This window comes from Geotrypetes seraphini, chromosome 7 (genome assembly GCF_902459505.1).
Source record: "Geotrypetes seraphini chromosome 7, aGeoSer1.1, whole genome shotgun sequence".
Lineage (NCBI taxonomy): Eukaryota > Metazoa > Chordata > Amphibia > Gymnophiona > Dermophiidae > Geotrypetes > Geotrypetes seraphini.
In genome coordinates, this window is record NC_047090.1 from 146,755,169 (window position 1) to 146,775,962 (window position 20,794).

At 44.0% G+C, this 20,794-nt stretch overlaps 1 protein-coding gene across 1 annotated transcript in view; it reads right to left on the reverse strand.

Annotated features, from left to right (window-relative positions):
• Positions 1–3,573: 3,573 nt before the first annotated feature.
• The window catches only part of SIX4 (SIX homeobox 4), a 65,212-nt gene continuing 47,991 nt past the window's right edge, over positions 3,574–20,794 (reverse strand). The window contains exon 3 of the mRNA XM_033951179.1: positions 3,574–10,078. Coding sequence (XP_033807070.1) covers positions 9,315–10,078 — 764 coding nt within the window. The 3' untranslated portion in view covers positions 3,574–9,314. The remainder of the gene's footprint in view (positions 10,079–20,794) is intronic.

Genomic DNA, 20,794 nt, shown 5'->3' on the forward strand with positions numbered 1-20,794 from the left:
CAAGGAATTTTGCATAACATATGCAATTTAAAACATTCTTAGGATTGCTAAAGAAAGAAAAAACATAGGCATAAGTAAGACGAAAACCTAAAATGTCCAAACTGAAACATACAAATTCATTTTCAATTCGATATCAGCAGCATGATGATGTAATAGGCACCTCTTTCCAATCTTAACGCAAGCTTGACTGGAAGTGATAACACTCAATCGCTATTCATTTACAACTGGTCCAGTCAAGAGTTTCCTTTGCAAAAGAATAAAAAAAATCCCAATAAAATACCCCAAATCTAGTTTAAGGTATTATAGAATATACATTTGTTTTTTTAAGTAAAAACTTTTACATTGCATAATTACTGTTTAACAAAGTAGTGCTAACTAGGGGTCCTTTTACTAAGGCGTGCTAACCGATTTAGTACGTGCTAATCTTTAGCGCGCCTTAGTAAGAGGACTCCCAAATTATTCAAGGCTTAGCTGCTTCTATTTGTGGTCCTATTTCTAGGTTTCCTTTCTGTTCTGCATCACTTTTATTTGTTAAACTTGATTCATGATGCAGCTGGTTCAGAACAAGCAAGAGGGCAACACAGGATTTGGCGCAAGAGGAATTAGTGTTGGTACCATTTAGCAAGAGATCATATTGATCAAATTTCATTTAATAACTGGAGTATGTACAGAAAATCTAGTGTGTTACCATTTAGCTTCAAACAGGAGACTGATAAAATGAGGAAAGTGGTCAAAACAACTTAGAGGAACAGTTGCAAAGGTTAAAAAATATATCTTCCAGGAAGCCCAGATCAAATATATTCCAGTTATTAAAAAGAGCAGAAGGAAGGCCAAACAACCAGCATGGTTGTAAGTGAGATGAAGATGAATGCCGAATGAAAGGAGATGGTCTGAAGACTATACGCTCAAATGTATATACGAAGGCAAGGCTAGTAAGTGGGTTCTTAAGAGAAGCTAGATACTTTTTGAAAGTTAGTATATTTCAACCATCAGAAAAACAGTAAAGACAAAGGGCTCCTTTTACTAAGGTGCGCTAGTGTTTTTAGCGCATGGAGCAGATTAGCGCGTGCTAACCCCGCGCTACGCGGCTAGAACTAACGCCAGGTCAGGTCAGGAAGGGGACAGAAAGAATGAAACAGCTATACGATGTACAGCTATATGATGGGAGGGAGGGTACTGTGGGAAGGCAACCTAGAAAAAGATTTGGGGGTATTGGTGGATACAATGATGAAGCCAGCGGCACAATGTGCAGCGGCCTCAAAGAAGGCGAACAGAATGTTGGGCATTATGAAAAAAGGTATCACTACCAGAATGAAGGAAGTTATCCTGCTGCTGTATTGTGTGATGGTGTGCCCGCATCTGAAGTACTGCATCCAATACTGGTCGCCGTACCTTAAGAAGGATATGGCGATACTCGAGAGGGTCCAGAGAAGAGCAACAAAGATGATTAAGGGCATGGAAAACCTTTCATATACTGAAAGGCTAGAGAAGCTGGGGCTCTTTACCCTGGAAAAGCGGAGACTTAGAGGGGACATAATAGAGATTTATAAAATCATGAAAGGCATAGAGAAGGTGGAGAGGGACAGATTCTTCAGGCTAGCGGGGACATCAAAAGCAAGAGGGCATTCAGAGAAATGAAAGGAGACAGATTCAAGACGAATACTAGAAAGTTCTTCTTCACTCAGAGGGTGGTGGACACCTGGAATGCGCTTCCAGGAGAGGTAATAGGACAGAGTACAATATTGGGTTTCAAAAAGGGATTGGATGACTTCCTGAAGGAGAAAGGGATTACAGGGTATAGATAGAGGGTTACTATACAGGGTAATTCAGGATTAGGGCATAAACAATTTAGGTGGTGGAGAACTTACAGGTCATGGACCTGGGGGGCTGCCGCGGGAGCGGACTGCTGGGCACGATGGACCCCTGGTCTGACCCAGCAGAGGCAATGCTTATGTTCATTGGATGACTGATGACTAAAGAGGGACAATCAAGAAGCACAAGACCATAGTAAAGAGAGTAAGGGGCTTATTTTCAAAGCACTTAGACTGAAAGCACTTTGTGAGTCTAAGTGCTTCGAAAAGGATATGTATAATGATTTGTTTATTTCAGTTTTTGAGGAAGATATGGATGAGCTACCTATGTCAGAAATGGCCTGTAATTGTAATGAGTCAAGGAACTGAAATAAAATCTCTGAACATGGAAGATGTAATAAGGTAAATTTACAAACTAAAAAAAAAGAGTAACATATCACCTGAATCAGATAGTATATACCCTAGAATAGAGAGCTAAGATTTTGAAGAGGTATGCAGTGGGGGGCAAGCAATGGGGAAGAATGCTGGGGATGTGTGGTGTGTGCATGGCGCTTCCTTCCCTTGTTATGCCACTGCTGCCCATATCCGTTTGGTGCCTATGACCCAAACTACTTCTGCATCATAACCATACTGTCATCGATTCCTTTGTGTACTTCATCTTGGATAGACATCTTCTAAGGACATGTTTTTACAGTCTTCATCTTCCTATAGAAGTTTGGGGGAGAAAGGTTCACAGAGCTGAGGTAATCTTGGTTAGCAACTTTGTTAGATAAAGTACCAATTAGATAACAAGTACCATCCTGGTCTGCTCAAGGCCCTCAATATGCAAGGCCTTACCTCATCCACTGTTCACATGCACACTGGCGTCAGCTAGATATTGTGTGACCAGCCTATCCAAATCAGAGAACTGTTTTATGCGAGGTACAATGTGCAACATGCGTGACCATCTCTGGGAAAAAGTAACTAGAGTAGCAGATCAAAAATTTTGAGAATGGTTTATTTTTCATGTCATGGGTCCATAAAGTAGTCTGTAAAAATTTCATGTTTGAACTTCTGTAACTTTTTTAAAAAATTTTTTGATGCAAGGGTCCATCTTGGGGGTTAGCGCCCAAGAAAAGGATCTGGGTGTCATTGTAGACAATACGATGAAACCTTCCGCCCAATGTATGATGATGGCCAAAAAAGCAAACAGGATGCTAGGAATTATTAAAAAAGGGATGGTCAACAAGACTATGAATGTTATAATGCCCCTGTATCGTTGCATGTTGCGACCTCATCTGGAGTATTGTGCTCAATTCTGGTCTCCTTATCTCATGAAAGATTTAGTGGCGCTAGAAAAGGTTCAAAGAGCGACCAAGATGATAAAGAGGATAGAACTCCTCTCGTATGAGGAAAGACTAAAAAGGTTAGGGCTCTTCAGCTTGGAAAAGAGACGGTTGAGGGGAGATATGATTGAAGTCTACAAAATCCTGAGTGGTGTAGAACTAGTACAAGTGGATCGATTTTTCACTCTGTCAAAAATTACAAAGACTAGGGGACACTCGATGATTACAAGGAAATACTTTTAAAACCAATAGGAGGAAAAAAATTTTCACTCAGAGAATAGTTAAGCTCTGGAACACGATGCCAAAGGTTGTGGTAAGAAAAGATAGCATACCTGGTTTTAAGAAAGGTTTGGACAATTTCCTGGAGGAAAAGTCCATAGACTGTTATTGAAAAAGACATGGAGGAAGCCAGTGCTTACCCTGGATCGGTATATTGCTACTCCTTGGGTTTTGGCCAGGAACTAGTGACCTGGATTGGCCACCATGAGAACAAGCTACTGGACTTAATTGACCATGGTCTGACCCAGTAAGACTAGTCTTATGTTCTTATGACTGTTGTATTACAAACTGTTTGCTCTAACAAAGTTCATGAAAACCACTTTTTTGTTTTGTTTTTGGAGACTTTAGTCACCTTTTCCCAGAGATGGTCAATCATGGGCTTTTGTTTGCTTTCGTGAGAGACATTAGAATGAAAGAATGTCATCCAAAATGTAGTATCTCTATAGAAATGTACTACTTTATAGAATATTGGCGCCTAATTTAATTGAGCAATAGGCTTAATCAGTGCTGATACTGGCACTCAACACCTCACAATCAGCTTTAATTGGACTTAATTGAAAGTTAGGTGCTTAACTCGAAACCTCAATTCTATAAAAAGTAGACGGCTAGTCCAAAGCATCTACACTAAAAATGGGCATGGTAAAGGGAGGATCATGGGCATGTTTATGAATCAAAGGCGCCTCTTTTTGAATCAGGTGCTTTTAGGCTCCGATACTGGTACCTAACTTTAGACAAAAAAAACCCTGGAATAAATTGGGGATGCCTAAATGTTAGGAAGCCGAGTGCCACTTAAGCATGCTTAGACGATGCTAAGTGGGATTCTATAATGGGTGTCGATATCAACACCTAACTTTAGGTAGGCTTTATAGAATTAGGGCTATAGTGCTCAGAGATGTACCCAATCAGAACTACACGCATGTGCCACAATGGAATAATAACTAGTACTTCGTAGCACCTCAGTTATAACTAAGATTAATTTCCAAGGCAGGCTGTCTGAATGCAACATTCCAGCTTCATTGCGGAGCTATCCTTCAACCAAGCACCCTGCAGAGCTGAGGTATCCTATCTACATGACTTTGTACAGCCAGCTAAGTTTGAACCAGGAGCTTGCTGTGAAACATCAGCTTGGAGTCTAGGAAGAATACGAGACCTGCCACACCAAGAGAGCCAAGGACATATCCATGTGCAATAGACAAATCACGTAAGAACAGTGGTTTCCTTCCTACTATACTAGGTTAGAGAAAATATTGCTAAATTTCCAAGTGTGATTCAGGATCTTTGTGCGTAGTTTCTTAGGTTACCATTTGTTGTTAGGAAATACTATGGTTGTGCTAGGAAGAATTATAGTTGTGCTGCTAATTGCTACTGATCCCCGAGACTGTGATTGTCTTTTGATAATATTTGCTGTTAAGAATTTCTAATTGCTTTGCTAAAAAGATATATACATTTTTATATTAATAATCTATATCTATAAATCTATATCCCCGAACTTGGCATTATTTCTACATATTGTAAGCAAACCATAGTAAGAATCTGATCTTGGGACCATGTAAAGGTAAAATTATAGTCCAAACAGATGAAACAACCCATAATCTCTAACTAGAATAATTATTAGCCAATTACCCTACAGAACCCAATGAGGTTCAGAACATTTTCAACAGGGTATTACTGCAAAGGCTAGTAAGTGCTCGTAAATGCTTGCTTTCACTTCCTTTCCCATTTTAGCCCAATAACACAAGTGCCTAAGCAGGAGAATCCTACAAAAAAACGAAAAGGCTCTTCAGCCTGGAGAAGAAATGGTTGAGGGGAGATACGAGAGTCTATAAAAATCATAAGCGGAGAGGAACAGGTAGACAATGAATCGCTTGTTTACTCTTCCCAAAAGTACAAGGACTAGGAGGCATGCCACGAAGCTGCCAAGTAGTAAATTTAAAACAAAATCAAAGAAAATATTTCTTCACTCCACGAGTAACTAAATTCTGGAATTTGTTTCCAAAGAATGTAGTAAAAGCAGTTAGCGCAGTAGGATTTGAAAAATAAGGTATGGACAAGTTCCTGAAAGAAAAGTTGATAAATCAAAGGTGGGCTTGGGAAAATTCACAGTTTATTCCTAGAATAAGCAGAATAAGAGAAATTGCCAGGTAGTTGTGACCTGGATTGGTCAATGCTGGGAATAGGATACTGGACCCGATAGACTTTCGGTCTGACCCAGAATGGTGATGCTTATGCACTTATTTGGAGTCTTAAGGAGCAATTCTTTGACAAGACAGCTCCATTTAAACACCCCAATGCTGTGTAGTGAGCACCTATTCTATAATGGCATCTGGGCACCCTGAGTCTGTAAGTTACATTTAAGTGCAACCATTTATGCCTGGTCAATGGCAGGTGTACAAGGATGTACCTAAATGTGCCAACTCAGGAGTCCTGGGATACAGACATGTCATCGTCTTAGCTCTTCCTTAAGGAGCCCTCTGGGGCCTCCCAATGCTCCGTAATTAAAGCAGTAATGTCCAGATTCGATGGGAAATAGAAAGTCTGTGCTTGGGAGGTACTCACAATTGAGCACTGCACTTCTGCTACTTGAGGTAGCTCCAGATTCAGTTCCATCAACGCTTCTGGAATAAGCTCTAGTAACATCGACACTTTAAATAGGTGGCACACTGTTTAAGGGAAACTGCCAGTTCCTGGGATACAGCCTCAGCCTGTGACTTTGAATCCCCCAGGACAGAAGCTCACTACGAGACAGTAATGGCACGGAATCTGACTTCCAGCCTCCCTTCAGCATCCAACTGGTTCTCTTCTGCTGGCAAAATCATACTGGGAGAACCTACGTCCACTTGTGCAGCAGCCTCTAACATTCCCTTGGCCGACAAGTTTTAATAGGCTTTTGATAACAAGCTTACAAAGTCTGGGGTAAATCCCTGACTAGGTCTCCGAAGGAGCTCATTCAGGGATCACTCTGCCTTTTCCTAGGCATTGAGGGCTTCTCTTTCCCAAAGAAGGGGTCTTTGGCAATCCTTCTGCCTTACTAGTGGCAGATGGGGCTAAGTCCACAGCTCTCCCCCCCAAGTGTCCCACAGCACATGGCACATGGACACTGTTTGGTCGGCCATCCATCCCAAATCTGGCATAAGCCAGGCGTATCTCCACTAGAGGAGTCCATCCCTAATGTTTTCTTGCCACATTAGGGGTTTTTTTTTTGAGGCAGATGGAGGCTTTTTATCAAAATTGGGAAAATCCAAGATGGTCATCGCTAAAACTTGGTTGCGGCAAAAACTGCCTGATATACCCCACCCAAGGGTCAAAAAATTCTGGGGAGGGAATTTTGGAGGTAGGAGACACCAAATACAGCCCCAGAAAACCATAAAACCACCAAATTCAGACCCCTCCACCCGATTTTCTCATAGACTTGTATAGGCAGTACTTGCTGTCTGTGTATGTGCTGGGAAATCTGTTGCAGCAGACATAGGAGCTGGGAATTAGAGAAGACACTGCCTCACTCAGCCATCCAGATCCACATGCTGAAATCTTTGGGCTGCCAGTCAGGTAAATATCCGACTGAGACATCAACCGCCGCAGATCCACATGCAAGCAGGGGGGAAGGAATTATGCAGCCGCTATCCACTAAGCCCTACTGGACTAAAACTGGGACCATCCTGCACTCAAACACCTGATAAAATCAGGATGTGAGTTAGCTTCAAAGGGAATGAACCCTAAAGCTCCAAAAAAAGTCAAGCAGGCCAGCTGGTCAGGAAATCAAATTTTACCATGCCAGCTGCTGACTTCTGCCACAGAGTCTGCGTCCTCTCCCAGGCAGAGCTGCCCCCAGGGGTCCTCTCCAGCACCGAAAGCCTCGGACTTGAAAGAGATAAAAACCTGAAAAATAATAAATGATCGGAGCAGATCAGAAACACCCTTTTCAACTCTCTTGCAGAAGGGAAAAACTGAAGGAAGCACCGAAGGAAGAGGCGGAGCTGAAAAATGTAGATTTCACCCTCCTGCAGTCAACACGGAAGTATGGGATATTCACCTAATGTCAGGACTCGTATGCTTTGTATAAACAAAATCCACTTTATGCAAATCTCTTCTTGCATATTCATTGGTATATCCTGAAAGACTGACTCATCGGTGGCCCTCAAAGATTGGGATCAAAGGCTAAGGCTTTGGAGTGTTGGTAAAATGGTAATTTAAATTAATGACATCTGTTTAAAGCCCTGGCGCAGCACCAAAGCAATGCAAATGAAAGCAACAACTTGCACCACGGTTGTAAACATTTTTCAGCAACTGCCAACCGTGACCCTAGACCTTGCAAAAACAACCAACAGGTCTAAAAGAAAACGTGAAATAACAGAAAACAGGTGATAGAAGACAATGATGGATTAGAAAGGTCCATCTTAATGATTTTAAATCATTTCATCAGTCTTGGCGGCTCCAATCCTGGAGACCATGAGAATAAATATTCATGTTATGCACCATAACTAATCTCACTGAGTTAAATCAATATGCATGTATATGTACAAGGTGGCATCTCACAACTTATGTGTCAGCCATTTTGCAAGCCTATACATATGAATGCTGCTAATAAAAGATAGCCGCTTTTGTATTTTAATTATCAATTTGGAGGGGAGAAATAAACCAAGGGGATAACTCCTTTAATATCTTCTGTAAAAGTCAGGCTGAAACGAAAAATTTTAAAAACTTATGCGTGCCAGGAAACAGTTGTAAATTCCCAAACGGAGATATCAGATCCCACATGTGCATTCCCTGTATGGAACAAGGAAAACACATGTAGATTTTTGACCCATTAAGAACATAACTAAAACCACACACCCCAACATGCCTCCTTGCAATTTCATATATTATGGACATCATGAGTCCCTTCTAAAACCACCATTTACAAATGGATATTGTTTCCATATGTAAATGATGGAATTTCCAAGTGAATTAAGTTGTAAAACAGATCCCTGAATTATCTTGCTAGAACAAGTGCTTTAACTGTACTGGTCAAATAAAGGGCTTGGCACTCTGCGACTAGCCAAACTCATCTACAAACTCTGACTTAAACAAAAGGTGCAATGCAAGAAACCCAAAAGAATAGAAATATAAGCTGTAGTTTTAATGAACTCATAGCTTCATGAAAAAGTATTAAAAGCAGCTGAAGTACCTGCTAATTTTGGTAATGAGTCAAGAGGCAAATGCCGTTTTAAACGGAACTTAAATAAAAATTCAAAGGGCTTACTGGCGCCTGAACTGTGCCGGAATCGTGGCTCCGGGGGCACCTACCAGTGCCTAACGCCACTACAGGTGTGCTTAATGCCGTTGACCAGAGTGTTAGCATATAAGGCTCCCTAAACGTGTCTTAGCAACTCCACAGCCAATCAAATTTTTCAGTTATTGGAAACACCTGATGATACTGGAGTCTCCAATGTATATCATGCATATTGTTGACATGCTGAGTATCTGACCAGCTGTGGGATCACTAGGGCAGGGTTAGGAAGTTCTGGCCAAAGTACTGCCATTCAGTTCTGATAGCTCTTGCAACTCTTAAAATTTCTCATATAAGAACTATGAGTGTCCATCACTGTATAGTAATTTCACTAAAACCTATTAGGTTTATACTGGTGAATTAGATCATTAAACATTTGTTCAGTACTCCTCAGTCTGTTCCCTTCAACCACGCACCCTGTTTGATGAAATGAAACTTACTGCATGCAAAACCCCCCACAAAAAAACACCAGAGCCATAAGAAATTTCAGTACTGTATATCCCAATGCACTGTAATACCATCAGTCTTCAATCTTTAAATGTGTTCAAAAGTCTCTAGTCATTTTTAATGCACAAATCTTACTCGAAGGCCCAGTTTGGGTTTCTTTTATCAAAAGCAGCCATTTTATTTTCCTTACATGTTTTGTATCTCTTCATCCATCTGGTCATCCTGGAGTTTGGCTAGTTCTTTTCTGTCTGTTTCAAGTTCTTCGCAGACTGTGCCAGCTCCTGTATAGTCCAATTTGGAATCCAACATCGTTACATTGCTGTTTAACTTCCTCTGAGAACCAGCTAGAAAATTCTCTTTTCTGTTAGATATTGACTGCAAAACCAAAGTGTGCTGTCTGATAAAATCCTGATGGACTTGAGCAGAAGAAGGGTTCACGTCATCGCCTGCAGCAGAAGCTGTCAACGTGTCCTGGGTAGGGAGAAAGGAACAATTCTGAAGAGTGCCATAGCTGGTGTTATTGAGAGAGATCACAGTGGATGTGCTGATTAAGGGAGCCACCGTGGGCTCATCACTTGTCATCGATGGGTTCCCAGTCAACGAGTTCAGTTCTCCTGCAGGATTTAGCACTGCAGGGGAAGGAAGAGAAAAATTATGTAATGGAGTTCCGTTGACCAATGAGGTAGTCATGGACTGCAGATTACCATCAGAAGATAGGTTAGCGTTTAGTTGTGTGCTTTGATTGAGCGGCATTAAATGAGAAAATACCAGGCTTCCCTCCAATCCTTCTTGCTTAATTGATCCTATCGCTTGACCTGAATTTGGAACGGTATATAGCACTGTACTTGGGGTCAGAGAACCCAGGAAAACTTTTCCTTGCTGCATAGCTGTAGGACAGTCACTTGTAAATGTTGCCGCATCTGATGTAGCTGGATTTACTGAAATGTTACCTAGAAAGAACAAATCACAAACTGTTAAATGCTGGACTTTAGTGCTTCAATAAGTAACCTCATTATGAACTATTCCCTATCTAGTCTGTAGTAACCATATGAAACATTAATAGTAGCGTAAAAGGCTAGTGTTCAAAAACAGCTGACCACACAGGTACCTAAAGTTAGAGGAAATATCAGCTAAACTTAGGGTTTAAAGTTTAGGCTGAAAATTGGTGCCTAATGTTAGAATGCATAGAACTAAGGTGGGCGTTTACAAAGGTGTGCAGCCAAGTAATGCACTCTAAAGGGCAAATTCTATAAACGGCGTCCCAATTATAGGTGGCCTACTGCTGCCTAACCAGCCAATTGGGATGCACGTTAAAAAAAACAAACAAAAAACATCCCGAGGCAGGCACCCAATGGGAACTTTTCCAATGGGTGCAACTGGGCGGCTGTCGGGAACCTCTGATCAGGGGCAGAGCAAGGTAAGAGTATCATAGGGATAAGAAGGAGGAGGGGATAAAAAAGGAAGGGATGCCTACTGCTGGACAGGGGAAGAAGGAAAGAGATGCTGATGGACAGGGGGGGTGAAGAAAAAGGAACAGAGGACTAATGCTGGACAGGGGGGGAGGTAAAACAAAGGGAGAAAGGCTGCTGCTGCATAAGGAGAGCAGTGAAGTGGTGGTGGACACAGGGGAGGTAAAATGAAGGGAAAATGAACAGGGGGAGCAGGCAAGGGGTGGTGATGGACAGCCAAGGAAAAAGAAAGGCAGAAAGAAAGAAAGCGGCTAATGAGAGAGAGAGAAAGAAATAAAGACAGACACACACACATATGTTCTAGCACCCGTTAATGTAACGGGCTTAAAGACTAGTAAATAAAATAAAATAATAAAACATGTGCTAATGTGCATTAAAGCCACAGCACAGTACAAAACCTCACACTAGCTACTTAGGCGCCTCCGGGAGCCTAGGGAGGTGCGTAGGCCTGCCTAAGCTCACCTAAGGCTAAGCGTGGGCATGGCTTCTCCTTAGGTGACCCTACACACCTCCCTAGGTAGGCACCTGAAATGTACGACAACAAAATGCTGGCCTACATTTCAAGCAGACGCGGCCGCTAAGCTTATCGCGGCAAAGGATTGCCCTGTTCCAATAAGTTTAGCGGCCACAGCAACTCTTCCCCCCATGAAGACTACCGGCAAGAGGGATGCCTAGTCCCTTCTACTGGACACCCCTTCCCCTGAACATCACCGGCAGGAGAGATACCCAATTCTTCCTACCGAAATTCCCCACACCACTTCCACAAACATTGCCAGCAGAAGGGATGCCCAGTCCCTCCTGAAGGACACCCCCCTCTGTAAAGTAGCCCCCCCAGAATCACCTTCCACCACCCCCCGCTGGAAGCAGAAAGAATGCCTCTGGCTGGTCATCAGCATAAGGTAGGGAGGGTTCCGGGGGGCTACTTTACGGGGTGGGGAGATGTCTGGCTGGAGGGACTGGGCATCCCTCCTGTCGGCGATGTTTGCAGAGGAGGTGGGGTGTTCTGGGGGGCTGTTCTGGCAGGAGGGAATGGGCATCTCTCCTGCTGGCAATGTTTGTGGGGGAGGTGGGGGGGTTGCAGCAGGAGAGACTGGTTATCCCTCCTGCTGGCGATGTTCGGTGTAGTGGGAGTGGGGGTGTCCAGCAGGAGGGATTAGGCATCCTTTCTGCCGGTGATCTTTGCGACGAAATTCAGTGAGGGTTTCCGACAGGAGGGACTGTCCATCCCTTCTGCCGGTAGTCTTTATGGAGGGGCGGGGGGGGGGGGGGAGGTTGCCTCTAAACTTATCGTGGCAGGGAGATCCATTGCTGCGATAAGCTCAGCGGCAACCCGAATCATGGTGTTAGGTAAGCTTAGGCGATTCTATATAGGACGCCCATGTGCAATTTTCAAAAGCCACTTAGGTGGCTTCTGAGACTGGGTGTCCTATACAGAATCCGGCCCTAAATGCCAAGACACACACACATAGGACTAGAATGGGTGGCTTGGACCCATATGGCACCTACATTAAAGCCTAATATTCAATCACCTAATAGTAGAAGCCCTAGCAATGAAAATCAATTCTATCCTCTCTAATTTACATATCTGTCCTCAAAGTTCAGCAAAAACTTTTCACTTAGGGGAATCTAAGGTTTAGATTTATCAAAGTATGCTACCACATTAGTGTGTGCTACTGCCATTAATACATGTTATTCATATATAGGGCCCACTGTATGCAGGGCAAAATTTTATAACTAGGTGAACAGTATGCAGTAGAAGCCTATTCTATGTACAGAAGCAGGCACACATTTTCCTTTATTAAAACACTCGTGTAACGGGGAATTAATATGCCTAATTAGGTGCTTGCACTTATGCCAGCTATAGAGCTAGCATAAGTGCAGGTAGAGTATGAAACGGGTACGGGTACCTGTGGTTAACCGTGGGGCAAGGACATTCTCTAAAAACTTAAGACTACACTTCTCCCTCTGTATTCGCGGTTTCAGCATTCGCGGTTTCGATTATTCACGGTTTTTAGCTCGCTGGCTCCTCTCCCAAATTACATCAGCTTGCATAGAGAAATCGCTGATTCCAAGGATTTAAAAAAATAAATAAATAAAATAGCCGATTCCCAGCACTTTCTTCACCGTGTTTTGCCTCTCCTTCAAGAATAGGCCAGGTTTCCCACCATGTTAATAATAATAATAATAACTTTATTCTTGTATACCGCATTACCATGGAAGTTCTATGCGGTTAACAAATGAAGAGACTGTACATTTACATTACATTACATTAATGACTTCTATTCTGCCTGTACCTTGCAGTTCTAAGCGGATTACAACAAAAAGATAACTGGACATTTCCAGGAAGAGGAATAAAATTAAAGATGTTGAGCCTAATACATCAAAACGATAGCTGGACGTTTTCAGGAAGAGGAATACAGTTAAAGGCGTTAAGTCTAAATAATATTTTGATGGGAGGATCCTAAGAGGGGGAGAGAGGGGAGAAGAGTGGGGTTAGGAAATTAGGATGAATTTCTTGAATAGTATGGTTTTGATTTCTTTTCGAAAAGCTTTGAGGTCAGTTGAAGCTGTCAGTAGGTCGGTGATGGAGGGGTCCAATTTAGCTGCATGTGTTGCTAGTAGGTTGTCGTACATCTTTTTGCGCTTAGTTCCTTTATAAGGGGGGTAGGAGAAAGGGGACTGGGTTCTCCTTTGTCTGGAAGAGAGGTTCCTATTTAGGCGGTTGTTTAAGTGGGAGGGTGCCGTTCCGTTTAATGTTTTGAATAATATGCAATATAGCTTGAATTGGATGCGGGCTTGTATTGGAAGCCAGTGTGAATCTAGGAAGGCGTTGGTGATGTGGTCAAATTTTCGAAGGGAATAGATCAGTCTGAGGGCAGTGTTCTGGACGGTCTGTAGTTGTTTTATTAAGTAGGTGGGACAAGGAAGGTAGAGGATATTGCAATAGTCCAGTAGACTTAGGACTAGGGATTGAACTATGAGTCTGTATTGTTCTTTGCCGAAGAATTTTCTAATTTTGCGTAGGTTGCGCATGGTAAAGAATGCTTTTTGTGTGATTTTGTTGATTTGCACCTGAAGAGTGCAACATCTATCTACTGTTACTCCAAGGAGTTTGAGAGTGGGCTGTATAGGATATTTGGTGGTTTTTATTTCTAGTTCTGTTATCGAAGGGGTTTTGTCTTTTTCAAGCAGTAGAAATTTAGTTTTGTCTGGATTGAGCTTCAGTTTGTGTTCTGTCATCCATTTTTCCACTGTTTCTAGGGTTTTTACCAGGTTATCTGTTGTAGTGGGGTCTTGTGAGTCAAAGGGGAGGAGTATGGTTATATTGTCTGCATAGCTGAATGAGGTTACTTCGAGTTTGTCTAATAGGGTACCAAGGGAGGAAATGAAGACATTGAAGAGCATGGGTGAGAGTGGTGAACCTTGAGGTACTCCGCAGGGATTGGTCCAGGTTTCCGATATTATATCTTTTGTTTTTACTCTGTATGTTCTTGTTTTGATGAATCCTTGGAACCAGTTGTATACTCCGCCTGAGATCCCTATTGCTTCTAATATCTGAAGAAGTATACTGTGGTCAACCAGGTCAAATGCGGCTGAGAGGTCTAGTTGAATTATCAGCATCCTTCTTCCTTTGCTAAGGTGTTGTCGGGCTGTATCTAGAAGGGAGACTAGCTGTGTCTCAGTGCTGTGGTTGGATCTGAACCCTGATTGAGTTGGGTGGAGTAGGTTGTGGTCTTCAAGGTAGTTGGTGAGGTATTGGGCAACCAGACCTTCTATTAGTCTAACATATAATGGAATAGAGGCTATGGGTCGGTAGTTGGAAGGGGTGTCTATTGGTCCTTTGTGATCTTTCAGTATTGGAGTGACTATGATTTCTCTTAGGTCTTGTGGGAATTGGCCTTCCGTGAGCGTTGTTTGGATCCATTGCAATAGACAAGCTCTAAATTTGGGGGAGGCATTTGTTAGTAAATATGAGGGGCAATTATTCAGGTCGCATGACGCTCGACTATATTTATTGTAGAGTTGGTTAAAGTCCCACCATTGCACCTTTGTAAAGTTGGACCAGTGTCTGTCGGCTGCAGTGGCTTCATCATTTGTGGGGTTTATTATGATCTCATCTAGGAGGGTCGGTGAATTGGAGAAGGAGGCTCTGATGGTAGCGATCTTGTTCTTGAAGTGGTCTGCTAGTTGGGTGGCCGTTGGAGGGTGGATTCCTTGAGTGGCTAGGAATGGCTGAGTGTCTGTGAGTTTCTTCACAAGTTGGAAGAGTTTCTTTGTGTCTATGGATTCTGTGCCGATTAGTTTGGAGTAGTAAGCTCTTCGTTTTTCTTTAAGTTTGGCTTTGTATTTTTTTATTAGGTTTCTCCAAGCTACTTTGGTTAGTTCTTGGTTCTTTTTTTGCCATACTCTTTCGAGTTGTCTGCAGTGTCTTTTTAGTTGAAGAAGTTCTGTGTCGAACCATTTGTCTGAGGATCTGCAGAGTTTGTGTTTTGTCTTTTCTGGGGCTAGTCCATTCAGGGTTGTTTCGCTCAGGGAGCGCCACTGGCGAATGAATACATTGTGGTCTATGGAGGCGATTGCGGGGTCTACTGTGGTCCAGAATGTAGAGGGGTCGATTTTTGGTCGGGTTTTGAAGGAGGTTTTGTGGGTTTCGTGTTTGCTTGTGCTTTGTGTCCAGTTGATGTTGAAGGTGAATTTGAAGTGGTCTGACCATAGAGAGGGGTGCCAGGCCCCATTGGAGATATGTTAGGTGTATGGGGGTGTTGGGCCATGTAAGCTGCAATATCGAGTTGGTGGCCTTTTTCGTGTGTGGGTTGAGGATACAGAATTTGGTAGGAGAGTGCATTGAGGTATGAGATTATGCCTTCAGCTTGTTTGGAGGAGCTGTCTTCTAGGTGGAGATTTATGTCGCCGAGAAGCAGGTTGTGTGTTGAGGTTAATGAGTTCCGGAAGATGAAATCTTCAAGATCATGTTTTGTGGCATTCCATTTTCCTGGAGCGATGTAACAGAGGATGAAGGTTAGGGTATCTTTGAGTGAGTTACTGGAGAGTTGACAGGCAAGCAGGTCTGATTGGGGGGTGGAGTGTTTGTCTAGGACTGTAATGGTAAGGTTGTTTTTCACTAGGATGGCCAGACCGCCCCCTCGCTTTTTTTCTCGGCAGACTAATTCGAGTTTGTATCCCTTAGGGCAGAATTCTGTAATGCTAGGGTCCGAGTCGGAGGATAGCCAGGTTTCGGTTAGGAAAAGGCAGCCTAGCTGTTCTTTAACTATCCAGTCTTTTAATAGGTCTGCCTTTGGGCTGATTGATCTTATGTTCATGTACGCACAGGGGATTGTGATATGATTCTTGTGGATGTTGGGAATAAGCTGTGGGTGAAGGAGGTTCTTGGATGTATGGGAGAGTTTGTGACCTGACTTCTTTGTGTTGTGGGGTGGTTTTCGTCCCCATGTGGTTGGGATGCTTTCTTGTGTGGTTGTTGTGCATTCTATCAGGTTTCCTATCTGAAGTTTCTTGTGTGGATGTGTCTGTCTGTGTGTTGTTGTCACTATTGGAATTGTTGAAAAGTGGTAGCCTGCTGTTTTCCAGTTTGTTGAGAGTACATTTACAGCGAAGTTACAATTTCGTTAATGTTGCATTTACATAATAGACTATACATTTTCAGTCATGCTATTCGCGGTTCTGTTAATCCCCTATCACAGCGAATATGGAGGGAGAAGTGTAGTATCAATATGTAAAAACTTAACACATCTTAGACAACTGGTAACTGAATTCAATGATTTAAAAAACCCCCCAAAAAAACAATCACAGACAACCTAAGAAGCTGCTTTTGGATTTAAATGAACTATTGTTACCATCATTTGTGTCTTGTCTGCTGATCAGACTCCTACCATTTGCAATGTCCTTCCATCATGTGCCCAGCTGCTCAAGCATCTCACTGTTACTGCAACAGATTCATCCATTATTACTGGCATCAAGGAGCATTTCCAACATCTAATAGACACTTACAGTATTTTCCTGTTCATCCACTACATAGTTTAGGTTCACTTCTATACCCATGTCTAAAAGATGATGAAAAAACATAGGCAACTGAATCTTTGGGAAGGTTGTACCAAAACCAGATCAAAATGGAAGGCTCTATTTGTGATTTATAAACAGCTGTACAGAATATTGTCCCTTTTTATACTTTAATAAAATGATTTAAATATAAAATCATAAAAGTGCTCAAGGATTTTGCAAATGAGGACAGAGTTGTGGGGACAGGACAGGATTGGAGATGGAGCCAAACTTTGTCCCTGTGATATTCCCTAACTGGCACCTAAGTATCCTATTATGTACTTAAGTAGGAGACCTACCCATGCTCCATCCATGTGCACATCCTCCATGTGCAAATACCCACTTAATTTGCACAGTACTAAGACACTATATGCAAGCAAGTACAAACACACAGTCATGTGTTAAATCTTTTTTTTTATTTATCTGTGGAAAAGAAAGTGATATAATTGCAGGTAAATAACAAAAATTTCCCTTGATTACTCATGAAACAAAAGATATCCACAAAAATGTGTATTCTAACTGAGGAATAATTAGGACAACCTAATAGCTAGTGTTACCCCCTTTGGCTGAAATAACTGCAGTGAGATGCTTCTTGTAGCCATCTACCAGTCTCTGACATCGGTCTGAGGAAAGTTTGGCCCACCTCAATGCAGAATTCTTTCAGCTGTGAGAGTTTTTTTTTTTTTTTTTTTTTTTTTGGGGGGGGGGGTTTCTTGCATGTACAGCCCGTTTCAAATCACCCCACAGAATCTCAATGGGATTAAGATCAGGGCTTTGACTCGGCCACTCCAGAATTCTCCATTTCTTAGGGCTCCTTTTACAAAGGCGTGCTAGCGGTTTAACGCGTATAATACCGCGCGCTAAACCGCCAGCTGCGCTAGCCGCTACCGCCTCCTCTTGAGCAGGCGGTAGTTTTTTGGCCAGCGCGGGGGTTAGCCTGTGATGAAAAGTCACGTGCGCTAACCCCACTAGCGTGGCTAAATAAAAGGAGCCCTAAGGTGCGCTAGCATTTTTAGCGCACCCAGGAAATTACCGCGCGCTATGTGGCTAGAACTAACACCAGCTCAATGCTGGCATTAAGGTGTAGCGTGCAGGGCAATGTAGCGTGCGCTATTCTGCGCGTTAAAGTCCTAACGCAGCTGGCTTCCGATGACGTCACCGACCAAGATGGAGGGTTAGGGAATTTGCTCTGACTCTCCGCTACGTTAAGCAAGCCTTTCCCCGCTGCGGGCAGCCCAGTGTTGAGAGCGAGTGAGAAGCCGGGAGTGTGCGCTGCCTCTTACTGCTGCGGGATGCCGTCGCGGAAAAAAACTGAAGCCGGTAGGTCGCTGGACCGCGGGGGTGAGAAGGGCAGCCTCCGCCATGTGTGTGAGACCTCCAGCGTGTCCGCGCGCGAGTCGGGAGACAGCGCGTCGGAGGAGGAATCAGAACGCGGTGCTTCCCTGAGGCTGAGGCGTGCTGGTGCGGCGGCGGCTGTTACTAAAGCCGATTTACAACTGTGGGCGGCTGAAATAAAAGATGAGGTGGCGGCTGTGAAGGGAAAAATCAAGGAGGCAGTGAAGGAGATCCGGCAGGATTTTGCGGATCTGCTGGGCTGGGTGGAGGACACAGAGAAGCGCCTTGGGGAGCAGGAAGAAACTGTGCAAAGCATTACTACCCAGATGAAGACGGTGCAAAAAGATCTTTTGGACTGTTGTGCACAAGTGGAAGACCTGGAGAATAGGTCGCGGCGAAACAATGTGCGAATCCGGGGTGTTCCGGATACGGCGGAATATGGGGACGCCACGGCTGTGGTGCAGGAGCTCTGCCGGTTTCTGCTGGATGATGTGGGGGACTCTGCTGCTACTACTGGGGGCCTGAAAGTAGATAGGGCTCACCGCACGCTGGGTCCCATGAATGGGGACTACCCGAGAGATATTATTGCTTGCATCCATCACTTTCCGGATAAAGACCGTCTGGTGAAGAAAGCCAGAGACTTGGGTGTTATTTCTTGGAAGAATCTGAAGGTGGAGATATTTCAGGATCTATCGTCCATCACTTTGCAGAAGCGGAGAAAGTTCCGGCCGCTGTTGGAGGTGTTGAAGAAGAACAACTTGCGCTACCGCTGGCTCTTTCCATTCAGATTGTTGGTGACTTTTAATGGGGTACACAAGAGAGTGACGACAGTGGCGGAGCTGCAGGCTGTGCTTCTGAAGGAGGGCTTGGTAACCCCTGGAGATTCTGTCTTGAGCAAGTTATCGGCGCAGAAGTTGGAGCGTTATCAGTGGAAAGCGGTGCCACAAAGGCGGAGAGGGAGGCAGAGTTCACGCCCTGAGGGGGAGACGACCGAACAGAGAGCGGCAGCTTCTCCAGACACTTGAAAGGCTGGCTGAGCGTGTTGGTGTATATACACGGAAAGGTTATGGACTTTGGCGCTGACTCAATGATGACTTTGGGTGCGTGCGGGGGAGTGTATGGTAGTGGGTCTGGGGAATGGATGGTGGGGGGATTTTGAATGGGGGAAGATTGGCTGAAGGGGGGAGGTACATTGGTGGTGACATTAGGGGGTGGTGGGGTCACTTGAAGTCTTGGAGGGAGTGGGGAGAGAGGGAGTGTGGGACTGGAGGGGAGGGGGGTGGGGAAGACAGGGGGGTGGGGTGGGGGTTGGGGGGTGGAGGGGTTGGGAGGGGGGTGAATGGGTGGCAGAGGGGGATAGAGGGGGGAGGGGAGTTGGTGTTGAGTGTGGTGTTGGATGGTTTGGAATGGGGGGGGCTAATGTCTTACGGGTGGGAAGTCTGAATGTTAAGGGGCTTAATATGCCACGTAAGAGGCAATTGTTATTGAAGGAAGTTAAACGCCTATGTTTTGATATTTGTTTTGTTCAAGAAACCCATTTTGTGAAAGCGGGGGAAAAACTTGTGCAGTTCCGGGATTATCCCGTGAGGGCTTGGGCTTCTAATAGGTTGGAGCGGAAAAAGGCTGGGGTGGGGATTCTGTTTTCTCACAAGTTGAAGGTGGTACCGGATCGGGAATGGAGGGATGAGGGGGGGAGGTGGCTTATCTGGACTGGGACTGTTGATAAAATTCAGGTAACATGGTTAATCTGTAGGGCACTTGGTGGTGGGTGGGGACTTTAATTTGGTCCTTAACGGGATTCCACGGGCAAGGGGGGCGATAGACTTAAAAGTGATAGGAAATGTATGAAGAGGTTTCTGGAAGTCCTTAATGTGGAGGATGGGTGGCGGGTGCAACATTGGATGGGTAGGGACTACACTTTCTATTCTCCCGTACATGAGGTATACACTCGCATTGATTTGATCTGTGTTGATAAAGGGTGGGGGGGAAAATTGCTAGACACCAAAATTGATACCATTGGATGGTCTGACCATGCTCCGTTATGGATGGATCTGAGTTGGGGTGGTCCTCGGTGGGGGGGGGGGGATACGTATTGGAAGCTAAATGATACCCTGTTGGGGGATCCGAAGATAGTGCAAAAGTTGGAGAAGGGATTTATGATTTCCTAGAGTTTAATAGTGTGGATCAGTTCTCCCCCATGGTGATATGGGAAAGTCTAAAGGTGGTGTTAAGGGGTGAGTTGATCTCTATAGCAGCTTATAAGAAAAAGACCCGGCAGCAGGAAGAATTGCAGCTACGGGAAACGCTTCGCACGTTGGTGGATCAACATAAGAGGGGACAAGGGGGCCTGCAGCTGAGGCTTCGGCTTCAGGAAACCCGAATGGCTCTTGGGCAGTTGGAAGATGCGGTGATTAAATTTAATCTTGAGAAGTTGAGGCTTAAATTTTTTGAATCGGGGAATCGGGCCAGTAAACTCTTGGCTCACAGGGTCAAATTGCAACAATCTAGGGGTAATATCTTGGCTATTAAGGATCGCGATGGCACGGTAATTACTGACGATGTAGGGATACAACAACGGCGGTTTAGGGAGTTTTATTAGGAGCTCTATACTCCGGAGCTTGAGGGCTCTGTGGTTGAGAGCCAAACTTATTTACGCGATTTAGGGTTGCCTACTTTGTCTAGCTCTGATGCTCTGGGGCTGGAGGGGGATATTACCGTGGAGGAGGTATTGCGTGTTATTCGACATTTGAAGCCGGGAAAATCCCCTGGGTTAGATGGGTTTACGGGGCTGTTTTACAAGAAGCT